Source organism: Cyprinodon tularosa, unplaced genomic scaffold (assembly GCF_016077235.1).
Source record: "Cyprinodon tularosa strain WSP-4 unplaced genomic scaffold, ASM1607723v1 ctg30, whole genome shotgun sequence".
NCBI lineage: Eukaryota > Metazoa > Chordata > Actinopteri > Cyprinodontiformes > Cyprinodontidae > Cyprinodon > Cyprinodon tularosa.
Genome location: NW_024039008.1, coordinates 3,831,247 through 3,852,930, shown reverse-complemented (window position 1 = coordinate 3,852,930; position 21,684 = coordinate 3,831,247). Strand labels below are relative to the sequence as shown.

The 21,684-nt window shown below is 38.3% G+C and overlaps 1 protein-coding gene across 3 annotated transcripts in view; it reads left to right on the top strand.

The window, feature by feature from the left end:
- Positions 1-21,684, top strand: part of camsap2a (calmodulin regulated spectrin-associated protein family, member 2a) — a 53,681-nt gene that overhangs the window by 24,485 nt on the left and 7,512 nt on the right. For 2 of the 3 annotated variants that reach the window (XM_038291803.1, XM_038291804.1), the window contains exons 1-7: positions 10,441-10,606; positions 17,180-17,276; positions 17,433-17,529; positions 17,635-17,666; positions 17,754-17,823; positions 17,957-20,081; positions 21,306-21,442. In XM_038291803.1, the coding sequence (XP_038147731.1) occupies positions 10,445-10,606; positions 17,180-17,276; positions 17,433-17,529; positions 17,635-17,666; positions 17,754-17,823; positions 17,957-20,081; positions 21,306-21,442 (2,720 nt within the window). In that variant the 5' untranslated portion in view covers positions 10,441-10,444. Of the gene's footprint in view, positions 1-1,861; positions 2,024-4,103; positions 4,185-7,872; positions 7,906-9,794; positions 9,937-10,440; positions 10,607-17,179; positions 17,277-17,432; positions 17,530-17,634; positions 17,667-17,753; positions 17,824-17,956; positions 20,082-21,305; positions 21,443-21,684 lie in introns of those variants that run through there. The other variant, XM_038291805.1, reaches the window with a different exon arrangement.

Sequence of the window (21,684 nt, the reverse complement as noted above, 5' to 3'; positions counted from 1 at the left end):
TATTTTTTTTTTTTTACATTTTCTGAGAATATACTGTTCAAATATAGTAAATATTTAGTTTAAGAATTATAATGAGATAAGAGGATCTGTCTGCAAACCCATGTCTCTTTGGTTAGGATTAACACTGCTTTGACAGGTCAAATGAAGGCCAATAGGAAACAGTTTGGCAGTCTATTAACAAATTTGATTTAGTTGCCCAGATGCCAAATTACTTGTAGAGGAAATTAGATGAGATGTCATACAGTTGATGAGCCAAAGCTGCAAATGCTCCAACACTATCAAGCACGATTTAAAATAATTTTTATTCTGTAGGAGAATCTTAGGAATAAATCTTACTCTTACTCTCAAATACAAATACTTAAATCCTTCATATATATATATATATATATATATATATATATATATATATATATATATATATATATATATATAAAACCTGCCTATATAATTTGAGAGGGTCAGATCCGTCACTGAATTCTGTTCAATTCAGTTTATTTATATAGCGCCAATTCACAACAAATGTCATCTCAAGGCACTTTACAGTTCACCAGATCATCCAGTCAAATCGATTCAAAGTTTTCTATCTAAGGAAAACCAGTTGATTGCATCGACTCATTGACTCGAAGGCAATCCCTCACACTAAGCTAGCTTGTTACAACAGTGAAGAGGAAAAACTCCCTTTTAACAGGAAGAAACATCCAGCAGAACCAGGCTCAGTGTGAGCCATTTAAGGCTTTATATGTGAGAAGGAGAATTTTAAATAGAATTGAATTGAATGAATCATGTGACCCAAAATGCTGCTGTTACTAAAACCTGGACATTTCATGTTGAGCTTCCCTATTGGCTGAAAGTTATATAGTGTTGCTTTGAAGGGAAACAGAGGCTTTGTAAACAAATAAATTAAAAATTTGTTTGTTTTTTTGATTAGTCTAGTTTTCTTTAGATATCTAAAGAAATTGTACTGTTAGTGATTAGCTGTGAAAAACATACTACAATGACTCGATAGATGCAGTAATGTACTTTTAAAACATTTAAATAGAAAAACCTGACATTTTGCAGGAATATCAAGTGGAACAGCTGCATATAATAGATGCCAGTAGATGAATGTTATGTGAACCTTACTGCCTGAAATAGGTCTTAATTGGATTCTCAGAGGATAACCGTCACTGTGAGAGAACTGGGTCTCCTAACAGGGGATGAAAGGGATGGATGCACTTGTTTCCAGGGCAACGCAAACAAGGGATATTTAGCTAAAGAGCTTAATACATTACCCATGAAAAAGGTTTTTTATTTTTATTTTAATGGTTTTAATTTTGTCAACCAGATGATATCATTTTATTCCCTGCTGATCTGACATTTCTCGTGTCCAGCTTATGTCACAATTTTAAATCCCAGTTGTTTTTGAGATAAAACCTTCTTATGGTTTAAATTCAAATGGTAACTAGTGTGTCGGACATAAAATCTGGTTTATTTCTTAATCCTTTATTCTCTGCCTCTCATATTAGATCTTAACTAAGAAGATATAGTTATGTTTACTGTATCAGACTCTGATAGTTGGGATGCTTGCTATTATGATGCTAATAATGTATTTTATGCAACATAAAACATCCAAAGAAAATGACCTCAGACTGAGATTTGCAGAATTTTCTATAAGATATCCAATTTAATAAGAAGCAAATAATGAATTGCACCAATAAAGGATAATGTCAGTATTTACTACCTAAATACCTGGGAGCAATTTGAACACAGGTCAGAAAGTCCAACTCTAAGAAAGCCCACCAATAACGCAGATAAACCCAATCTGCTCTCTAGCTGTTGGGTTTCACCTTTTAACTGTTGCACCATTGTTTGTTTCTCCCAGGGAGCCCACTTGGCTATGATTGACACCCTAATGATGGCCTACACTGTCGAGACTGTGAGCATGGAAAAGGTACTGACCTGCATTCATCAATACTCATCCTGCAAGTTTGAGGAGGAACGACCATATGATGCGGAGGACGCAGTGACCACCTGGATTAACAAGGTTTGTTATAGTGATTATATATTTCAAGAATAACTGTAATCTCTCAAGATCTAGTGACATCACACCATCTTTAGTATCCTTAAAATACCGTATAACGATTGTCCACAGAAAATATATTGCCATCTGGATGACTAAAAGATGAACAATGTGTTTTTTTTATCCTTGACGGCTAAATACCAAGACTTGAGGCTGCCTGGGCCTGGGGGAAGGCTTGATCCTCTATTACTCCTTTCCTGGCACCTGTCGTTGTTGTGTTGTTTGTGTAAGTGCTTTGGTCCCATGTGGGTGGCCTATGGCTCGTATTTGGTGTGAGAAGGTTGGAGCCTGAAGAGTGGAGGGACCAGGAGGGGCACGGGGGTTTTAGGTCAGCCAGATATGGAGGGCAAATATTATGAAGAGACTGATAGGTGAAAAGAAAAAGCTTGTACTGAATGCAGTATTGGACAGGGGGTCAGTGATGCTCTTTGAGAACATTTCGAGGTTAGGATATCTGGACTGGATGCTGGTGAATAGGCGAGCAGCAGAGTTCTGTAAATATTTTTATTTTTGGAGATGAGTGAAGGGAAGACCACATTTGTCGAGACTGGGGGTGATTTAGGCGTGCTTAAAGATTTCAGCTGCAGACTGGGAGAGGGATGTGTGGAGGCAGGTGATGTTGCTGAAGAAAGATGTTTCAGTGATTTGGCGGATATCTCAGGGAAGAGTCTATGGTGATGCCTAGGTTACAGCGGAGCAGGACAGGGAAACATTGTGACCGTCATTAGTGAGGCTGAAGTATTTGGGACCAGTGATGAAGAGTTCTGCTTTGTTGATTGTCGACATCAGCTCAGCCAGCGTGATGCTGTCATCAGTCACACGGTGGTGGTGGACAGTGGCCACGCAGCTTGCCAGTAGGGGGTTAGACTTGGCTTTTCAGTCAAATGGAAAAAGAGCCAAAAGCCGATATGTCAGCGGGTCATCTCGGTTTTGAAAAACCCAGGTTTTCAGTGGGAAAGCAGCTTGAGAGGAGTAACCTAGAAGCCATGTTACCTCTGGAGGAGCTGCAGAGATTCACAGCTCAGGTGGGAGAATTTGTTGATAACATAACCAATATCTGGTCCATGTAAAAGCAAAGTCAAACAACAGGTCCCACTTGCATTTTGCCACAACTAACTATGTAGAGGACAACAAGAATACGAAAAAGAAGGCTCTACAGATGTAAAAATACCAAAACAACTGTTGTCCCATTTTGCCATAACACCTCAGTTGCTAAAACTAACAAAGCATTTTACTTTGAACTAGAGATACATCAGCTGGCCGATATTCTTGACCAGTATATTTGCGTTTTCGTCTTTAGTGCCTAGTTTTAAGATCTCGTGAAGTACATGCATTGCCACCCCCTTCATTTGCTATATCTATATTTGTTTAAACTGAAACTTGTGTAACATTTGTTACAGTCTCTGTTAATGAGATTAAGATGGAAAAAGATAGTTCAACAGAAAACTCTGCTTATCTGTGTGGGATAAACAGAAGCATTAAAAGTCCTCTCAAACATCACTGGGTATTGATAGCATAAATGCAACATTCTATTTGCAGTCATTTTGTATGATGTGACAACAAACATAACCTCAGGAGATAAAAACTTTGACGACTTCATCCAATTGTCCGTCTGTCTATCCATCCATCAATTTAATAACATGTTCTAGGTTGCTTTTGATGGCCCATTTGCACAGATGGTTAGCAGACACAGCAAAGCAGAAGCCACTCTGTTTACATTCTCTTTGCTGAAGTCTTGGACTGCTTCCAGATTTAGGCTTCAAACACACTCAGAGAAGAAAACGGCTTAAAGGAGGTGTGGTTGGGCTCTACCATATGTGTCCTACACAGGCATATGTCTCTCTGTTTGAATTTGCTTCCCTTCCAAAAAACTTTGCCTTTTTTTAAATTAAAACAGAACAAAATTGTAAAACTTTACATTTTAAAGTCAAAAAACATTACTTTTTTAACTTTATTGAATTATTAGATTCCTTTGGGCCGCTCTTTTTCCCTCTGAAGAATCTTGTTTTGTATTAAAATAATATTTTTTTCCCTCTTTCTCTAGGTAAATGAGTATCTAAAAGACATTGTTACTCAGGAGCAGAAGAAGGAGACACAGAGTCCTGAGCAGACTGGGGGTCCTCGGGTGGGTGTTTTCCTTTGACTTCCTAATCCAGCTGCAACACTCCACACACTACATATACTGTAAACAGTTTGATGGACAGATTCAATTGAGCAAAGTAAAATCCTTTGCTCCAAGTAATGGATTTAAAACAGCATGTCTCTTTGACTGGCACTTACTTTTCCCAGCCGTCTGTGTTACTACAGTATCTCAGACAAGTTGTATCTACTGTGTGAAGCGGCTTAAACTCACCAGCCACCTGGAAAAAAAGATCTCTGTCTGGTATGGCTAAGCATTGGATTAGATTCACTGTTTATGCAATAAATATCTGACAGATAAATGATAAATTAGAGAATATCCACATTCACTCTCGTCTTGCTATATATAGTGAGGACCATGTGTTGAAACAAAGTGATTTTCTGTCATTTTCAACCCTTACTATGCACTAATCCTAAAATAACCCCTACATAAGGCAAAGCGAGAGAGTGTGAGTGTGTATAGTCAATTGATATAATTGTTTTACTTCCTTTTTTTCTGATTACATTTCACTTGTTGTCAGGAAGAAATTTTTTTTTATATATTTCATTTGATATTTATTGTAGTAAAATACCAACTTTCACTTTGGTAGGTGTATCATTGACCAATCACCTGTAAATTCAGTCCAAATTCTCCTCTATGTAAGGTTTAGACTCTTCCAATGAATGATGTGGTAGGTTACTGCTTTTATTGCATCTTTATTATAACAATTTATTATCCTCTTGCAATAAAAATAGATTATTAGTCTCTGTATCATATCTGCATTGAGTTTAAGCATGCATGGTGCTTATATTATTATGTAGGAATGTAGGAGTGATGATTAGAAAATTTAAAAACATTAGACAAAGAGTTCATAAGAAAAAGAAAATGGAAGATGAGGTGAATGATGTCACTCTTGGAATCACCTTCATGTTTATCCTTTATGGTCCGTCTCGCCGTCTCCCCTCCATGCACTTAAATGCGCACCACCAGCACTTTTGAGGAAAGGACTGACATAGCCATTCTCTGGTTTTTAAATGGTGTAATGGCTTCCACTTTGTCACCAACACCTGAATTGTGTTCAGTGGCTGAGATAAAATATTATATTTATCAGTGACATTAGTTCTCATGTGTCCTCTCCGTTTCTTTTTCCTCCAAAAAAAAAAAATTAACCATTCTTTTTTTGCCCTACTCTCTGTTATATCATACAACTCACTAACTTAACACCATCAGCTTTGCTTTGTTTTAACGACGCTAAAAGCACATCTTAAATTAAACTGACAGCTCAGCCGCCTTGTTTTGAGCTGCAGAGAAGGAGAACTGCTCTTCCCTTTTCTCTAGGCTGCACAGTGTTTGACGATGATCTGACTAGTCAGTATGCAGACGCAGCACTGCATGCCTCAGCTATCCTTCACAAACATACAGGAAGGCACACATGCTCAAACTCATGAAATAGAACCAAATGGTGTTATCATACTGTATCTCCTATTAAGATGGGCTTTTTTCATACCACTGTACCAAGGTCTATACTGATCACTAAACATTGACCCTATTGTTGTATATGCTAACCCTGTCTGAAATTATCTTGTCTTATGCTCGTTTTTGGGAATTGAATCCTCTAGTTTAGCCCACAAGCTGAACAGATGACCTCTCTCTGCATCAGCATGAACCTCTGGGCTGCTAGCCCTAAATGCTATGTATGTTTCTGTACATTTTGTCATTGTGTCCTTGTGATCTTCTTGCTTATGGCAGACTTTGGCCCAGTTTAAAAATCCCCTGAAAGTCAAACTCAGCGGATGCTTCATTTGAATACATTCAAATGAACCAATATGTGTCTGCAGACTCTAATGAGCTGATGATAATGAGCTGACATGTGTTTTGTGTTTTTTGTTTGTTAGTTTTTTGTCATAAATCATCTAAATTATGAAGCTAATTCTGTCATCCTACCATAACTCCATGTGATAGCAACATTTTAATGAACAAAAATCCTTCTCCTTATATCATATTTGCTCAGTATGAAAGAAGGAGCGCAGTGCTTTCCAACTTATTGACTTAAAGCAAGTAATCAGCAGGTAAAATATAGACCAATGTGTCCTTTAACTTCCTCAAAACTGAAATCAACCTCTGTTTTCTGTCCACAAACGCGTCACCATATCTTATGTTTTTGATGCATTCCTTGTTTTCAGTTTTGTCAAAATTGGATATCAGTAAGGATTGTATAAATGTAAATTAGAAGAAAAATAAAAACAGGATAAAAGCAAATAAAGATAAAAACATGAGTAAAATAAATGAAACAGTTGGACCACAATCATAAACTAATAATACCCCAGTTTAACTTCAACAGATTAACTTCAACGGTCAGAGGCAGCTCTAAACAAATAGGTTTTTAACTTTAACTTAAAAGAACTCAGGCCCTCAGCACTATTACAGTCTTCTGAAAGTTTTTGTCCAGATACGTAAGTGGAGCATAGGACCTAAATACTACTTCTCCGTGTTTGGTTCCAGTTCTGGATGAACTGAGTAGACGGGAACTAGAAGACCTGAGTGGTCTGGGAGGTTGATATTCTGACAACAAATCTGTTATGTATTAAGGTACTGATCCATTCAGTGATTTAGAGACTAACAGAAGGATTATAAAGTCTATTCACTGAGCTACAGGGAGCAGGTGTAAGGACTTCGGAACTAGGCTGTGTTCTACTTTCTTTGTTATAGTGAGAACATAGGCAGCAGTGTTTTGGATCAGCTGCAGCTTTCTAATGGACTTTTTAGGCAAACCTATCAAGACACTGTTGCAGTTATCAATTCTAGTAAAGATCAATGCATGAATGAGATTTTCTAGATCCTGTTTGGACATTAGACCTTTAATCCTGGAGATGTTTTCAGGTGATAAAAGACTGACTTAGTAACTACCTTTATCCATCATGACACCAAGATTTCGGCCATAATCAATGTGGGAATTAGCTTTTAACTGTGACAAGCCTCCTCTGGAAGCAGCTTACACAGTCAGAGGATCGCTGACAGCTTCTGACATGCAAACATTGGAAATGTTATTTGGATTTTCTTTCTTCGTGACAGATTTTTATGAACTTGACAGTGAGCATTTGAAACATTCACATACATTATGGTATTTTAGGGAGAATCTGTAGAAACTGGCATGAAAAAAATACCTGGTTGTTAAATTCAGAGCGCAGTCTTCTCCTCAAAGGGATCCTTTGACATTTAGTCCTCTGTGTAAATTTAAATGCATTATCTCAGGCTTAAAATGGCTGATGTAATTACATAAAATTGCGCATAATGATTAACAATCGAGTTTCCAAAATAGTCTTTAGTAAGACCAAAGCGGCTAAAGTTGTTTGAGGAGAGGAAAAACCATTTGTCCTTCCCTCTTTTCCTTGAAGCACATCCCACAGAATCCCAATTTATTAAATTTTTGCTGTTTCCACATGGCAAACAGACAGTGTTTTCATTGTAAGCCAGATTCCAAAATCTTTTAGAATGAAACATAAGGTAAACTAAACTGTGCTGTTTACTGAGATGAGTGTGTTGCCTTTAGGAAACAGAAAAAAATTTGCTTTTTCTCTTTACTTTGGTGTCAGTGTTGTCATGTTGTTCCTTGTGTTACTAATCGCATTACTTACTAATCTGTCTAAAACCCATTTCTTTACTGTTTCCCCTTTTCTCTGCTTTGCTGCTGGAGTCTCCAACCAAGTGGTACATGAAGCTTGTGCCTGTAAGTCCCCTTATCACTGCTGGCTTTTTCATCTGTGTGTTCATAGTGATTTATTTTACCCTCCCACTAGGGTATATACACAGTATTAGAGAAACATCCAATTATGATTTTAATATGATGCTATTATTTGCTATCAAAATATTTTTTTCTTTTATAAGCTCAGTACACTTTGTAAACATAGGATCTTGTTTTTTTGTTTTTTTCAACTAAACACTATGACCACACATTTAAGTTCCAAAAACAATGAAAAGCATGGAAAATGGTCAAATGTAATATGAGCACACATGATGTCATTGAATGGCTCTTTGTCTCTTCTTCAAAACAAAACTACATTCATTCATATTGCAATAACAATTTTACTAGTATAGGGAGTTGAAACCAGAAGTTTAAATACACTCTATGAAAAATCTTTTTTTCTCATTGTCAGACATAGAATCACACTAAACCTTTCCTTTCTTAGCAGTCCCCTTGTAACCTGTAACCTGGCTTTAATTAGTCTTTTTTGAAGTATTGGCTTCTTTCTGGCACCTAATTACACTGCATTACCCCTTTCACTGCAGACAAACTCTTTCCAGCTCCCTTGCTTTTTTTCTTGAGTTGGTTCAAATATAAGACCAAAGCACATTCATCTCTGGGACCCAAAGCCCATCACTTTTGTGAGCGGTATGACGGTTGAACAGTCCGGCATTTAGAAATTGCACCTAATGATAAACTAGACTTGTGGATGTCCTCAGTTCATCTCCTGATATCTTGGCTGAATTTTTTATTTTTATTTTTTATCTTTCCCCATAATGTTACACAAAGGGGCAAATCATTTTAGGTGAGCCTATAAAACATCCTCAGCTGTGTCTCAGAGCTGCCTAAATGTCGTCAATAAACCTATCAGAGGCGTCCAAAGACATGACATCATCTACTGGGCGTTCCCAAACCGTTTAAGGCATCATGATCTTATTGTATGTAAACTTCTGAATATAAAGAAAGTAAAAATTTATTGTCACAAATAATCCTTCTCTCATTATTCTGGCATGTAGGAAAAAGTATATAACATTAGTAATTCTAACAGAACTAAAATAGCAAAGGTTATTTAGATTTAATAACCGAATATGCAGAAAACATCTGTGTTTTTATATAATGTATTTAAAAGTCTGGTTTTTTGATCTATTCAGCCCTTTTATTTATGTAGAATTTCTTTCATTCTTCTTATTAACATGTAATTGTGATTTTGTGCTTATGAGATGGATGACATAAATATTCTGATTGTTATTGAAGTTCCTTTAGATTCTGCTGTACATTGTTCTATGTTAGGTAAAATCAGCTAAGCCTAATTTTGTTGATTGCATCTGACAATGTTGGATTTATTTTCTCACATCGTTTTTACCTTCTGTATATGATATATTGGAGAACTGCTAAGTGTTCCCATGAGTGCAGTTCTAGACTTTTGTAGTGTTTTAAATCAATATGGTTAAAGACAGTTGAGGGGAAAAAGAGAAGCACTGATGTGTTTTATTCATTTCACAGGGTCAAAATATTAGGTTGACAAAATACTGCTGTAAAAGTCATTTAAAAAACAGCTGTGCTCTCTTTTGGTTTTCCTATTTTGCTCTCAGAACAATTTCCCACTCTATCTCCACAGCAATCTAATTAGCCTCATGCATGAATACATCCTGTAAATTCACACAGTTCTCTCTAATTTCTGCTACTTCTTTAAAGATCTAATAAAAGTCCCCCTGTTGAGCAGGTCGCTCCATTAATTGTGCCTTACTTTGTCTCCTATTTAATGTGTGAAAAACAGAAACAACAAGTTTAGTCTGGGTTTAACCTATCTCAAATCTAAGCATGATACTTCACTGCAGCAGACGTGGGTTTATATCTGTGTGTATATCGTTCAGGCTCGCTATAGGAAAGAGCAGGCCTCCACACAGCCGGCTCCATGGATCCCTCCAGTGGACAACCTGCTTAAGGACAGCACAGATGGCTCAGCTCTGGGCGCACTGCTGCATTTCTACTGCCCTCAGCTGCTGTCACTGGACGGTAAGGAGGCGAGAGGGAGACAGTCTGCAAGTGTTGGGTTTTATGACAGGAAAAAAAACAAGAAGCTTGATTGTCTGCAGCAAGATAATTTATTTTAACAGCTCGCGACTCCCCCCTATTTCAGTGAACACATTTTGAATTCTTTTGTTCGTAAAAAGAAGAGGTATACGGACTAAAGGTCTTTTGCAAATGAAGATGCTATGACAGCATTAGATCATTTAGCATTGAATTGAAGGATGAAGTACTTTATCTTCTGTGTGTAAACAGTCATTTCCTAATCTGAAAGAGAATCAAAGGGCAAAGGCTCATTCAGACTTTGTTTTCTCTTGAATAAATCAGGTCACAGCTCCACCCATTACTTAAGCCCAAAGTCTTATTATTTAAGACTCTCACAAATGTTTACAACAATCAACTCAGCTGTGTCTGGGAGAAAAAAACAATAGACATTGTTCATCTATCAGTGCAGTAAAAACAAAAACCTGCATCATCAGGCTCTCTCTGACAGCTGATGGCTCTCTTTGCCCTCTTAGACATGTGCTTGAAGGAGAGTATGAGTCTGGCTGACCGTCTCTACAACCTGCAGCTCATACAGGACTTCTGCAAAGACAACCTGAGCAGCTGCTGTCACTTCAGCCTGGAGGACATGCTCTACGCCTCCTCCACCATCAAGGTACAGCATCAATCTGCATACATTTATCATTGAAGCAAAACAAAAGGCTTAAGTTTTTATTTTCACATTTTCAGGTTGAGTAAGATAGTTAATAATTTAGTTTAATTACGCTGAAGTTGTTATGGAAAATGTGATCATGTCCATTCTATTTTCTGTGTTTCTGCACAAACTAACTCTTGCAGCTGTTAAGTACTGTTAAGATGTTTTTAATTCATATTACAGTTTGGCACAAGAGATGCATATGGTGTATTTGTATGAAGTGAGAAAGGCTGGAAAAAAGCAGGATTGTAGGCGAGTGTAGTGAGTCATGCTGTGGAAAAACCCTCTCGTGAAAATCGTTCCGTTCAAACCACAAACTTGGAGAACTCTGTACAGATTCCACTGCTGCTGTGTGCTTGTACTGCTTTCCTATTTTCTCTTACTTTATTCGCTTTAACTTTGTCTTCCTTACCCTATTTTATGACCTACTTCCGTTCGTGATCCATTCCCTGGGTCTATCATTTAATGTTGCTTTAAGGCTTTGAGGGTTGCTTTTCTTCTGGTGTTTGTCGTGTTTGGTTTGCATTTGTCTCTCCAAAAAACACTACTTTTTTTTTTTATCTTGGTGATACTTCTCTAATGTATTCATAAAGTTACCTTGTTTATGTAGATTAGTGTAAACTTCTTGTTATGCGAGAAAATGCTGAAGCTGATCTGTCCTAGAAACTGCTCTTTTTTCCCTAATCTGACTCTCTGCCCTACTTTTCTTTCTCCTTCGTTAATAGCACACATATAAAAAGTAAAGGCTAAAATAGTATAAAAGTAGTCTTTTTACCTCTGATTATCTTTTTTGGTCTCAATATTAAATTGTATATTTCATTTATCATATTTAAAACACTTTAGAATTTAATAATTTATTAGCAGCAACAGAAAAAATACCCTTTTCTCTGACTGATGCTTTTTTTTTTTACCAACATTTTAGTTTGAAGTTGTAATTGCTCTAACATATTTTGCTGCTGCATACAATTCTTTCCATCAATCTGCAACAATGGTTCCTGGAGCACAGAAATACCACAACATCAGAAAAACATCACAGAACAGAAAACCAAATTCTTTCTTAATAACAACTTTTCCAGTGTGTGTGTTTTTGTTCTTGTGGCGTCCATCAGAGGGCTGCATCAGCAGCGTGCTGCTGTGGGATTTGATGGATGAGTCTGGTTTTGTCTTGCTGCCATCTAAATGTGTCTTCAGATACATGCATGTCATGTGGTACCTTTTATCAGAGACAGAGTACAGGTCATTAAAAGGACAAACCTCTTTTTGACTTAGATATCAGAACCATGCTGTTTTTCAGCTGTTAATGTGAATAAGAAGATACACAAACCATATTTTAGTAACGTTAATACAAATGTATTTGTAGGTTTAACCAAAATGAAAATGACGCTGACTTAATTTAAATATTGCAGCATTTTTTTTTTAAAAAAAGAATATTTACAACACACATTTTAAATACTTTTTTATATTTAGCTTTTTTCCTTTATACTTTTTTCTTTGACTTAGGTTTAAAGGTAAAAGTGAGCTATGAATACTAATTGTCAAATTATTATTATGATTCTCCTCTCTTTGTCTTTGGACCATATCTTGCTTTTAGTGCACTCAATTTGCCTACTCATTTTAGAGCTCTTCTTTTGAATCTTTCAAGGCCAGGAAAATGGCCTAAGTAGATTTGGTGGGACTAAAAACAGGACAGTCTCCTTCTCTCTCTCTGGCCGAAAAGGACTTGAAAGTTAAGCCCCATTTAAACTACCCTTTTGAAACCATGCTGAGATCAGTCCAAGCACGGTAACCGAGATAACTTTTGAGTGTAAATGGGACGCAAAACTGAACCAGACTATTTCAGACACAACAGAACCATGCTAAACTGGTACTAGTTCATCAGTAGGGCTCAATCAGTTCAGTTCAGGCTTGGTTCTCAGATAACAAAGCGCATGAGCAGTCAGCATCACCTCCTTACAGTCAGCCTCTGGAATCATGAAATTTCACACATTCTTGAAAATACTGGCTTCCCTACCGTGCCACGCAATTTCCAGTGATGATTCTGCCTAGCAGTGTGATAACCCTCAACATTCGTTGTTGTTTCCTGCGTCTTTAAGCCCTGATTAGACTATCGTTCTGTCAAGTAAATTCACCAAAGTCTGCCTTCTTCGCCTGACTGTCTGCAAGCAACAAAATATCACAATTATAACAAAACATAACTTCCTGAATGTTACGGACGCCGCCATGTCAGTTTGCTTGTTTACCTCTAGAGAGCAGTAGTACCGTAGATCGCCACTAGGAGATGAGGAACCGTGCAAGCATGGTGCGTAAATTGTCGTAAGTAACAGAACTCGGTACGGTTTACTGATCCAAGCTCGTTCCGACCTCGGCACGGATTGGTTTACAGAGGGTAGTGTAAATGGGGTTATAGTGTGCTTGAAAGAACCAGGCACTTTTCAACTAAACCCGACTGAGAAACCCGACGACATAGTTCAGCACCTGAATCTGACTAAACCACGAAAATGGACCCGCAGGGCAACCATGTATAAATACTAGTGTGCATGCCCAACATTTCGTTGCCTATTTTTGCTTTGGCACCACAGCGCCACTTATAGGCCTGGCATACATTTTGCAGCGTTTTCATGCATTCGTGTGGACGATCACATTTATTTTACGTCTCCGTCTTTACGACAAACGTTCTGGAAAATAGTAGCTTTTCGTGTTCGTTTTGACTTCGTGTGGACGGGGCCTAAGCTTGAGGTATTTTGCAAAGAGGGAAAGGGCTACCATTTCCATCTAGAGATGTGCAAAGTTGACAGAGATATACCTACTAGTAAACACCAGCAGCTGTAATGTTTTGTAAGGTGTTTTTACAGTATAATGTCACAAGAACTAATTAAATGTATGCTGTTATAATAGGTTAAAAAAATATAAAAAATTATATCGGTATTATTTCATTTCATAGCAGCATACACTTTTCTGTTGATTTCTACCACAGGCTATGAAGATGTTGCATTTTAAAACTTAAAACTAAGCTTTTAATTTTTGAGCTCAGAAGACAGTAGATCTTGGGTTTATGTGGAGGTGCAAAGGTTAAAGCTGATTTTATAATCTGAGTGTGTAACAACATTATATCAGTTTAAAGCTGAAGGAAGGTCATCACATGATCATTCCTGCCCACAGCTGTTAACAAGAACAACTGATTGAAAAAAAAAGCATATGAGTTACAATAACATTTAATTTCCCTTTGGGAGCAATAAAGTATTTCTGAATTGAAGTTGTACCAAACTGCTGCTTATTGCTGTCAAAGGGAGTCAAATAAAGACAAAAGACTGAGTTCTGTGTGTCCAGCCAGCAGCATTTTATTTTTATTTTTGCTGACGCTGATTTCTGCAGGCATAAAACTGTACCAGAGAGGCACAGTTACTGCCTGAAAGGAGCAGTAAAGCTAGAATGTAAAGAGAACGAGTCAGATTCTGTAACCTTGACCCAGATTTCCAGGCAGGCTCCCATCAGTGGCTGTGCTGCAGCCTGTCACGCTAATAAGGACCTTATTATAGAGGGGAGGGAGGTGTTGATGCAGAAGAAATACGAAATGGGACATAAGTAACAATACTTTGAAGCAATTGGAAAGATAAGGGAAGGAACTGAAGAGGAGTAATATTTAGGATGATTTTGTTAGCAAAAAGTAATTTTAAGGGCAAATATTAAACATTCAACAATATAATCATCATCTTTATTCACCTCATTTGCACTGCAGCATGTTTCTTAAAAGGTGTCCAATCCACTTTCAGTCAACCACAGACACAATGTGTTTGCATTTAAAGCCCAGCCCCCACAAAGGCATTTATTAAGTACATTACTAAGAGCTATCCTTAGGTAATGGGCTTGGCTACATAAATCATGTCAATCCCTCTCCTCTTGAGACGGTGTGCATTGAATTAAATCTAAGCACACCTAAATTACAAATAATGTCCAGAGAAGTGAGATGTTGTTCAACATGTCTGAACTAAAGGTTTTGCATGAAAAGTAAAGAATTAAATTAGAAACAGCTTTGATTAAAAGCACATTTGTTGCAGACCTGAGTGATAATTAGATCAGGTCTCCAAAATGGGTAAAGGATGCAAAGATCAGTAAAACAAGCTGCTTTATTTATATATTTCTAGAAAAAAAAAGAAACTGTAGATCCAAAGTGCTTCACAATAATAGTTTTTACAAGATTAGGAATTAACAAATCAGTCAGTTAAAATTAATATTAGATAGAATGAATCTAAAAGAAATGTTAGAATAAATTACCTTTTTACTTAGAATTAGGACAAAAGAAACCTTGGAGAAAAAATAGATCCTAACAGTAACTGAGCCACAAATGGCTGGTTAAAACAGAGAGCGGCAGCTGGTCAGCTGACCTCAGATCCATGGGTGGGCTGTAAAGAATGAATGACGCCAACAATTTACACTTATACTAAAAACAATAACATTCATAATTTTTGTCTAATCTTTGCAGAAAGCCAGTTCAACGACACCAACAACTAAATAATCTTTTCCTCTTTGAAGTCACTGCCTTGTCAGCTAACATGAAATTCTGAAGTCTTTGTCTGAAATTGTAATATCTGCCTTTTTTCCTTCGGGAACTGACAGAAGCTCAATAAACTTGGCAGGAAACGAAAGAGTGGGTTTTCCACATTTGTGTGATTCTGTCTGTCTGCCTGCTGGACCCACATCCTTTAATCAACATTTGATCCTACTCTTAGTCTGAATTAAATCCCCCTGAATTGTCTGTGCCCGTCCTTGTCTCCTATAGACCTCAATGACATCATTTGTAGGGTGTGTCAGAGTGACCTGCTATTGACTTTTTTTATTGGCTTCAGCCAACACACACTACAAGTGCCTTTGGTGTTCTCATTATTATATTGGAGGTGTGTGTTGTGTGGTATATGGACATGTCCATTCCTGCAGAGTGGATTAGCTTCCAACCCCACCCAACCTACTCCTTTCAACTAGAAATCTCATTAATCACCAGTCAGATTGAGAGCTGAACACTTAAATCTCCAAACAGCCAAATCCGGCCGCTTTTGCAAACCATGCAGCGCCAGAAGTATCAGAGCCGAACAATGGGGAGATAGGTGGGGCAGTGGGTGCTCTGTGTGCATGCATGTCTGCTTAAGGGTGGTGTTACTCTACGGCACTCACACCTGGTATGTTTGCGGTAGAAAGACAGGGGAACAGATGGAGAAAGAAAACAAGGCCTGAGCAGTTTGGATTTATGGAGATCTCGCCATCATTCTTCTACAGTTTGCTTTTTTTTTTTCCTATTCATCAAAGCCTTAAGGGATGTTTTGCAAGCTGAACATATTCAAAGGTAAACTAGAATGTATGTGTAGAATTTTAAAGGGATAATGTTATGTAAAAAAGGAAGTTTTATTTGTGCTTTTTAACAACAGTGTGTCGTTTTACGTTCATCAGCTACATTGGACTGATTTTGTAGTTCTGTGCAGGAGCACGTGGGATCAGAGGAAGAAAAGCCTTAAAATGCTGCAGTACCAGCCACAGTATCAGTGGTGTTAATTGCCTCTATACCTCCCGGTGGGCTTTTAGCCTTCAGTTAAGGGTTGTTATTTTTTTTTAAGTTAAATGTATGAGTTGTGCAAGTGTTGGTTTTTGCTTAGCCGAGCAAAATGTTGCTGATGAAGTGAATCAGGTATCTTTGGCACTGAGTTCTGCATCACTGCCTTTGTCTGGGGACCATAGATTGAGGGGTGGTTAGAGGGTGTGTTCCCTCAAGGTCACTCCTGCTTCACAGCTAACATGCTGCATATTGATGTTAAGAGTACTTCATTTAACAAACCTCAAAATACATTTTCAGAAAAAACAAGAAGCTGCTGAGTTTTTCTCTGTTGAATTTATTCCAAATTTTACATAAGTTTTTTTTTTTTTTTTTCAGTTTTCAGAGTATCTCTAAAAGTATACTCATATTTGCAGCATTTATTACACATTTGCTGTGTTATTATGATATATCTTTATGGAGAGCAGGGAAATCTATCAGCTCTACCTCCTACTGTATGTTGACCTGATTTAAACAGGTCATGTCTTGACACAGCAGTATAAAAAAATCAACAGCTTTCCCATTGTGAAGTAGGTAAAGTGTTTGATTTCACGGTGTTAAAGAAAACATAAAAACAAAAAAGATAAATTTTTGTATTTTTGTAGTTAACACTTGCCTAATACTGTCTCCAATACTGTCTTTATCAGTGAAATAATTACTGTATCAATCCTTAGAATTGATTTTAACCTACTGAAAGGAATGCCTCAGTAAATGATCTACCATAAATGAAACCCTTGGAATAAGAGGAACAAACTTGATTAAAATTCAATCAGTGCAGCTTCTCTTGGAGGCCACAGTGACACTCGATGGGGGAATATGTGCATTGCAGTTGCAGTTTAGTTGAAGTTGACTTTTTGAAAGTATTCATGTTAGTTTTTTTAGAGAATCCGTAGATCAGAGCTATTAAATATGGTTTATTCCTCTAGGGTTAATATTCATTTTTGGTTTCTTTTAAGAATAACTACCTGGTGTTTGTGGCAGAGTTGTTTTGGTGGTTCGAGGTGGTGAAGCCCTCTTTTGTAAAGCCAAGACAGCTTGGCAATGAAGGCCCTGGTAAGTACATTATATATGTTTGTAAATATTTTTATAGAAAAACTGTGTTAATATATACATATAGGTTTCCCCCAAAAACTATGAATTTTAATAGGGAATAGTACACTATTAATTTGCATCTTTAAAGCAATCTTTGTCTCTGCTCTGCCCCTCCAGAACCTTCATCCATATTGAAAAATATGCCATTCATTGCAATCTCCAAAGCTACCAAGAGAAGTTTTATGGAAAGACCTCCAAGTCCTGAAAGACCCAGGTAAACCAGCCCAGCAATGTTATGTAACATTTTACTGTCTCGTAAGATTACACTTAAGAATAACCAAAAAAAATGACACGCCTTCTTACTTCTGTAAATTTATAGTTTACCCCTTCGACCCCAGCCTCGTAATACAGGTAAATATCATTTCTACTGGCTGTGTTACCTGGTGATTTTGTTTGGGGGGGTTTTCTTATTTATTTTTGGTTATTTGTGTAACTCAGGAGAGATCAAGAGGTCAAGCTCCATGTCCTTTGTTGATGGTAACATCGGCACATGGCCTAAAGAAAAAAGGTCAGCATCTGCGATATCTATTCAACCAGAGACGTGGTCTTTCTGGTCTATCAATTAGTTTGTCTACTAATGACCTACCTGCAGATTTATCTAGTTACTTGTTTGTTTTTTTGTCCTTTTTGTCTTATTTAAGGTCTGGGCCTTATGGAGTGTCATTTGACATCCCCTTTGACAAAGAGGATTCTGATCCTGTTGCACCTTCCTCTACACATGGAATGGTTCGATCTATCAGCACTGATGATGGTTTTGGTTTTAAGGTTCAACACATGCCTCGGGGAATGAAGAGGAACCTGTCGTTTCAACCAGTTATTTGTCAGAGCATTGGTATTCAGGAGGAAGGCTGCCCTGACAGCCTTGCAGGAATAGAGCCTTGTGGGCAAGCCTTCCCCAATGGACAGGGAATGGCATCAGCTCCTTCTATGGAGGAAGCTCTTCAAATCATCCACAGCCCATCTAGGCCACCTTTTGAAGGCATCAATAATGGCTTCTTCCTACACAACCAGGATGCCAGGGATGTTACTGTAGGCTCTGACCTTGTGTCAGAATCGGATTCCAAAGAACCTTTGAGCACCACAGACACTGCTGAGGTAGACACTGGAATCCACATCCGGACAGAAGACATGTTAGATGAAGATTCTTCTTTGAAGGACTGCTCTGTAAATATGGATCTAGATGCAGACACCCCAAGCCCCTGTCCAAGTAATCAGAGTAAATCCCCTTCAGTGAAGATGACCAGCTTTGCTGAGCAGAAGATGAGGAAGCTCAGTCCATCGGCACTAGATTCAGGCAGAGGCAGCAGCAGCTCAATGAAGACCACTCCAGAGGGCTCAGAGTTTGCGCTCCCACTGTCAGTCTCCTGGGCACCTACACCTGAGCACAGCCCCATCCGTCAACAATCAACGTCAGCAGTTACTACTCCGGCAACACCTGCGTCTGTCCAGCTTCCCCCCAATGACCCTGCACAGGTCATGGCTACAGAGATGGTGCAGCTGAGGATACGGCTTGAGGAGAAACGGAAGGCCATTGAAGCTCAGAAAAAGAAAGTGGAGGCAGCTTTTACAAGGCACCGGCAGAAGATGGGCCACTCGGCATTCCTAAACATGGTGAAGAGGAAGGGGGATGGAGCCGCTAGTGGTGATGCAGGCGGACAAGCAAATGGAGAGGGAAAGTCTACAGGCGCAAGTCCATCGTTTAAATTTGGCAGGAGCAAGACAGATACACCTGATGGAGCAGAACAAAGCAGCACCCCCTCTTGTTGGCAGAAGACACCAGGCACAGGGGATGAAGGTGGCCAAAGCCACGCTCAGGTAACCGAAGCTGATCTCTCAGAGTATACGCGTTCTATCGAAAAGCTCAACCATTCTTTAGCATTCCTCCAGGCTGAGATGCAACGCTTAGCGCAGCAGCAGGAAGTGATCATGGCCATGAGGGAACAACAACATCAGCAAGCATGGGTCATCCCCCCTCCTCATACAAACCCCTCCCCACAGAAACACCCTCGAGCTGTTACTCGCTCTTCTGGACCTTCCTCTCCTGCCGACTCGCCTCGTTCCACCCATCGGTCTCCAACCAACATCAAACGTAAATCTGCTTCCTTCCACTCACGCAATCCTCGCACCGCTCGGCCTACTGAGCTGAAGGTGGCGCCGTACAGCCGCGTCCTGACAGCCCCGCAGTCAGTCGACAGCATCCCAAGGCTGCGCAGGTTTTCTCCTTGCCAACCTTTGATGAGCTCCTTTATTTACATGGGGGAGAAGCCAGCAGCGGCCGGTCCAGAAACAATAGAACAAGACGGGGATACCATCCAGGAAACAGATGCAGTCCTTTCCCCCAAGAATGAACCCACAAGTATTTGTGCTGCCAGCTCGTCTTACACTTCCACTAACTTGCAGAGAGAACAAGGTGAAGAAGATTCAAACTTCCCAACCCAGGAAATGGAAGCCCATACCTATGAAGAGAGCTCAGACCCCATGAGCCAGAGAGTTCAGGATTCATTTATTAATCTGAAACCAACCATAGAGTCTTCATACCCAGAGGTTCTGGCCCACCCGGTGGTAGAGACCTTCACAGTGGCACCTACAGAGATACCTTCAAAGCCAGAACCCTCCAGCCAGGCCAAAATCAGTCTGATTGAGGTTCCTCTGTCAGTTGTGAAGTCACTAGAGGATCTGACAATAGATGATGATTTGGAGCTGGAACAAGAGAGTACTGAGAATTTGAATGATGAGCAAAAGCTCTGCCGAGGATTCTTCTTCAAGGTAATTTTAATAAACATTAATCTATCAAATTAGGTGTATCTGAGATTTTGATTTGTTTATTTTGTAGCAACTATTTCAAAAAATAACATAGCAGCATAATAACAGTAAAACATAGACAGAACAGTCAAAGCACCTCTTTCAACTGCATTGGCGTGACACAGGGTAGCCATCTTTGTTTTGGTTAAAGACTCTTCTTGCACCAAACATCAGAAGATTAATAGTTTAGGAAAAATGTCGGTGGATAGCAATGTCTTCCTTTTACACCGTATGCGATTGCTTTTAGCTGCTGTCTGGACTGTGATGTAGGTCAGAAAAGTGGGGCTGCTGTGAATAATTCAGGCACAGCTGTGGAAATGTGGGGTGGGAGAAGGGCTGGCTTTTATGTGAAGCTTAAGGAAAATTTGACTTACAGGACTCTTAATTTTTCGATTTTATTCGACCTAAAAATGAAGGGAAATGCATTCAGTCAATAAATTCATGTTGTGAATATAACTTTAAAGCATTTATCTGCAGTAGGTCTAACCAAAACCGACAAGATGTGGTTTATTTATTTATTTCCATTGTTGCGGTTTTACTGCAGAATACTGAGATGTACAGTGATGCTTAAAATTAACATTTTCAGATATTTTTAAGTAAGACATGCACTTTTAATGCATGTAATGGGGAATCTATAATAAATATTATATATATATATATATATATATATATATATATATATATATATATATATATATACACAAAAAGAAAATAGTAGTGATTGTTAACTGAAAGAAAAAGGGAATCATCAGTTTCCAGGTAGCTTTTATAGTAGTTATAGTTGTTTATTTATGCTGTTATATGTGTCAAGTTTTTTTCTTCCTCATATTTTCTGTTTTCCCCTGTTTGGTTTTTGGCAATTGGCAAAACTGAGTATTTGAGATTTTTTTTTTTTTTTCAAAAATGGCTTTCATTTTTGCTAATTCATGTCATTTTGTTTCATTTGTTGGTTTCCTCTACCCCTTGTGTGGATCCTGCAGCTTTTTGTGGATTTAAAAATACTTAATAGAAATGAACGCCACACCTTCTCAGGTCTTACAAAAATATGCAATTTGTTCTTCTTCTTCAATACTACATTGTCTATTATAGTTTGCATAGTAAATAAATGGTGTCATAAGCCTTGTATTCTCCAAAAGTACAGTCATTTACTGTAGTGACTAACGTCCTCATGTCTACTGTCTTCTTCAGGAGGATGGAAAGGCAGACGAGAACATGGCACAGAGGAGAGCAGCACTGCTTGAGAAAAGGATGAGGAGAGAGAAAGAGAGCCAAATGAGAAAGGTGCAGCTGGAGGCTGAGTTGGAGCAGAAGAAAGAAGAAGCTCGGTACGCACATTTACATCTTCCTTCCTTCAATTAGCTAAAAAGTTAGCTTCGTCATTGCTTACATTAGAATTTGAATTAGTTAGCTTTTTTGTTTTATTCCAATATATATCACCAAATTTCTATTTTTTTCAGTTCTTTCATTTAAAAGTGAATTTTCTTGTTCTGTTTTTATTGATTCTTTTTCTATTAAAGGTAAAGTCGGTAACATCTGGAAACATTTCTGTTAAAACTGTCTCTATGTT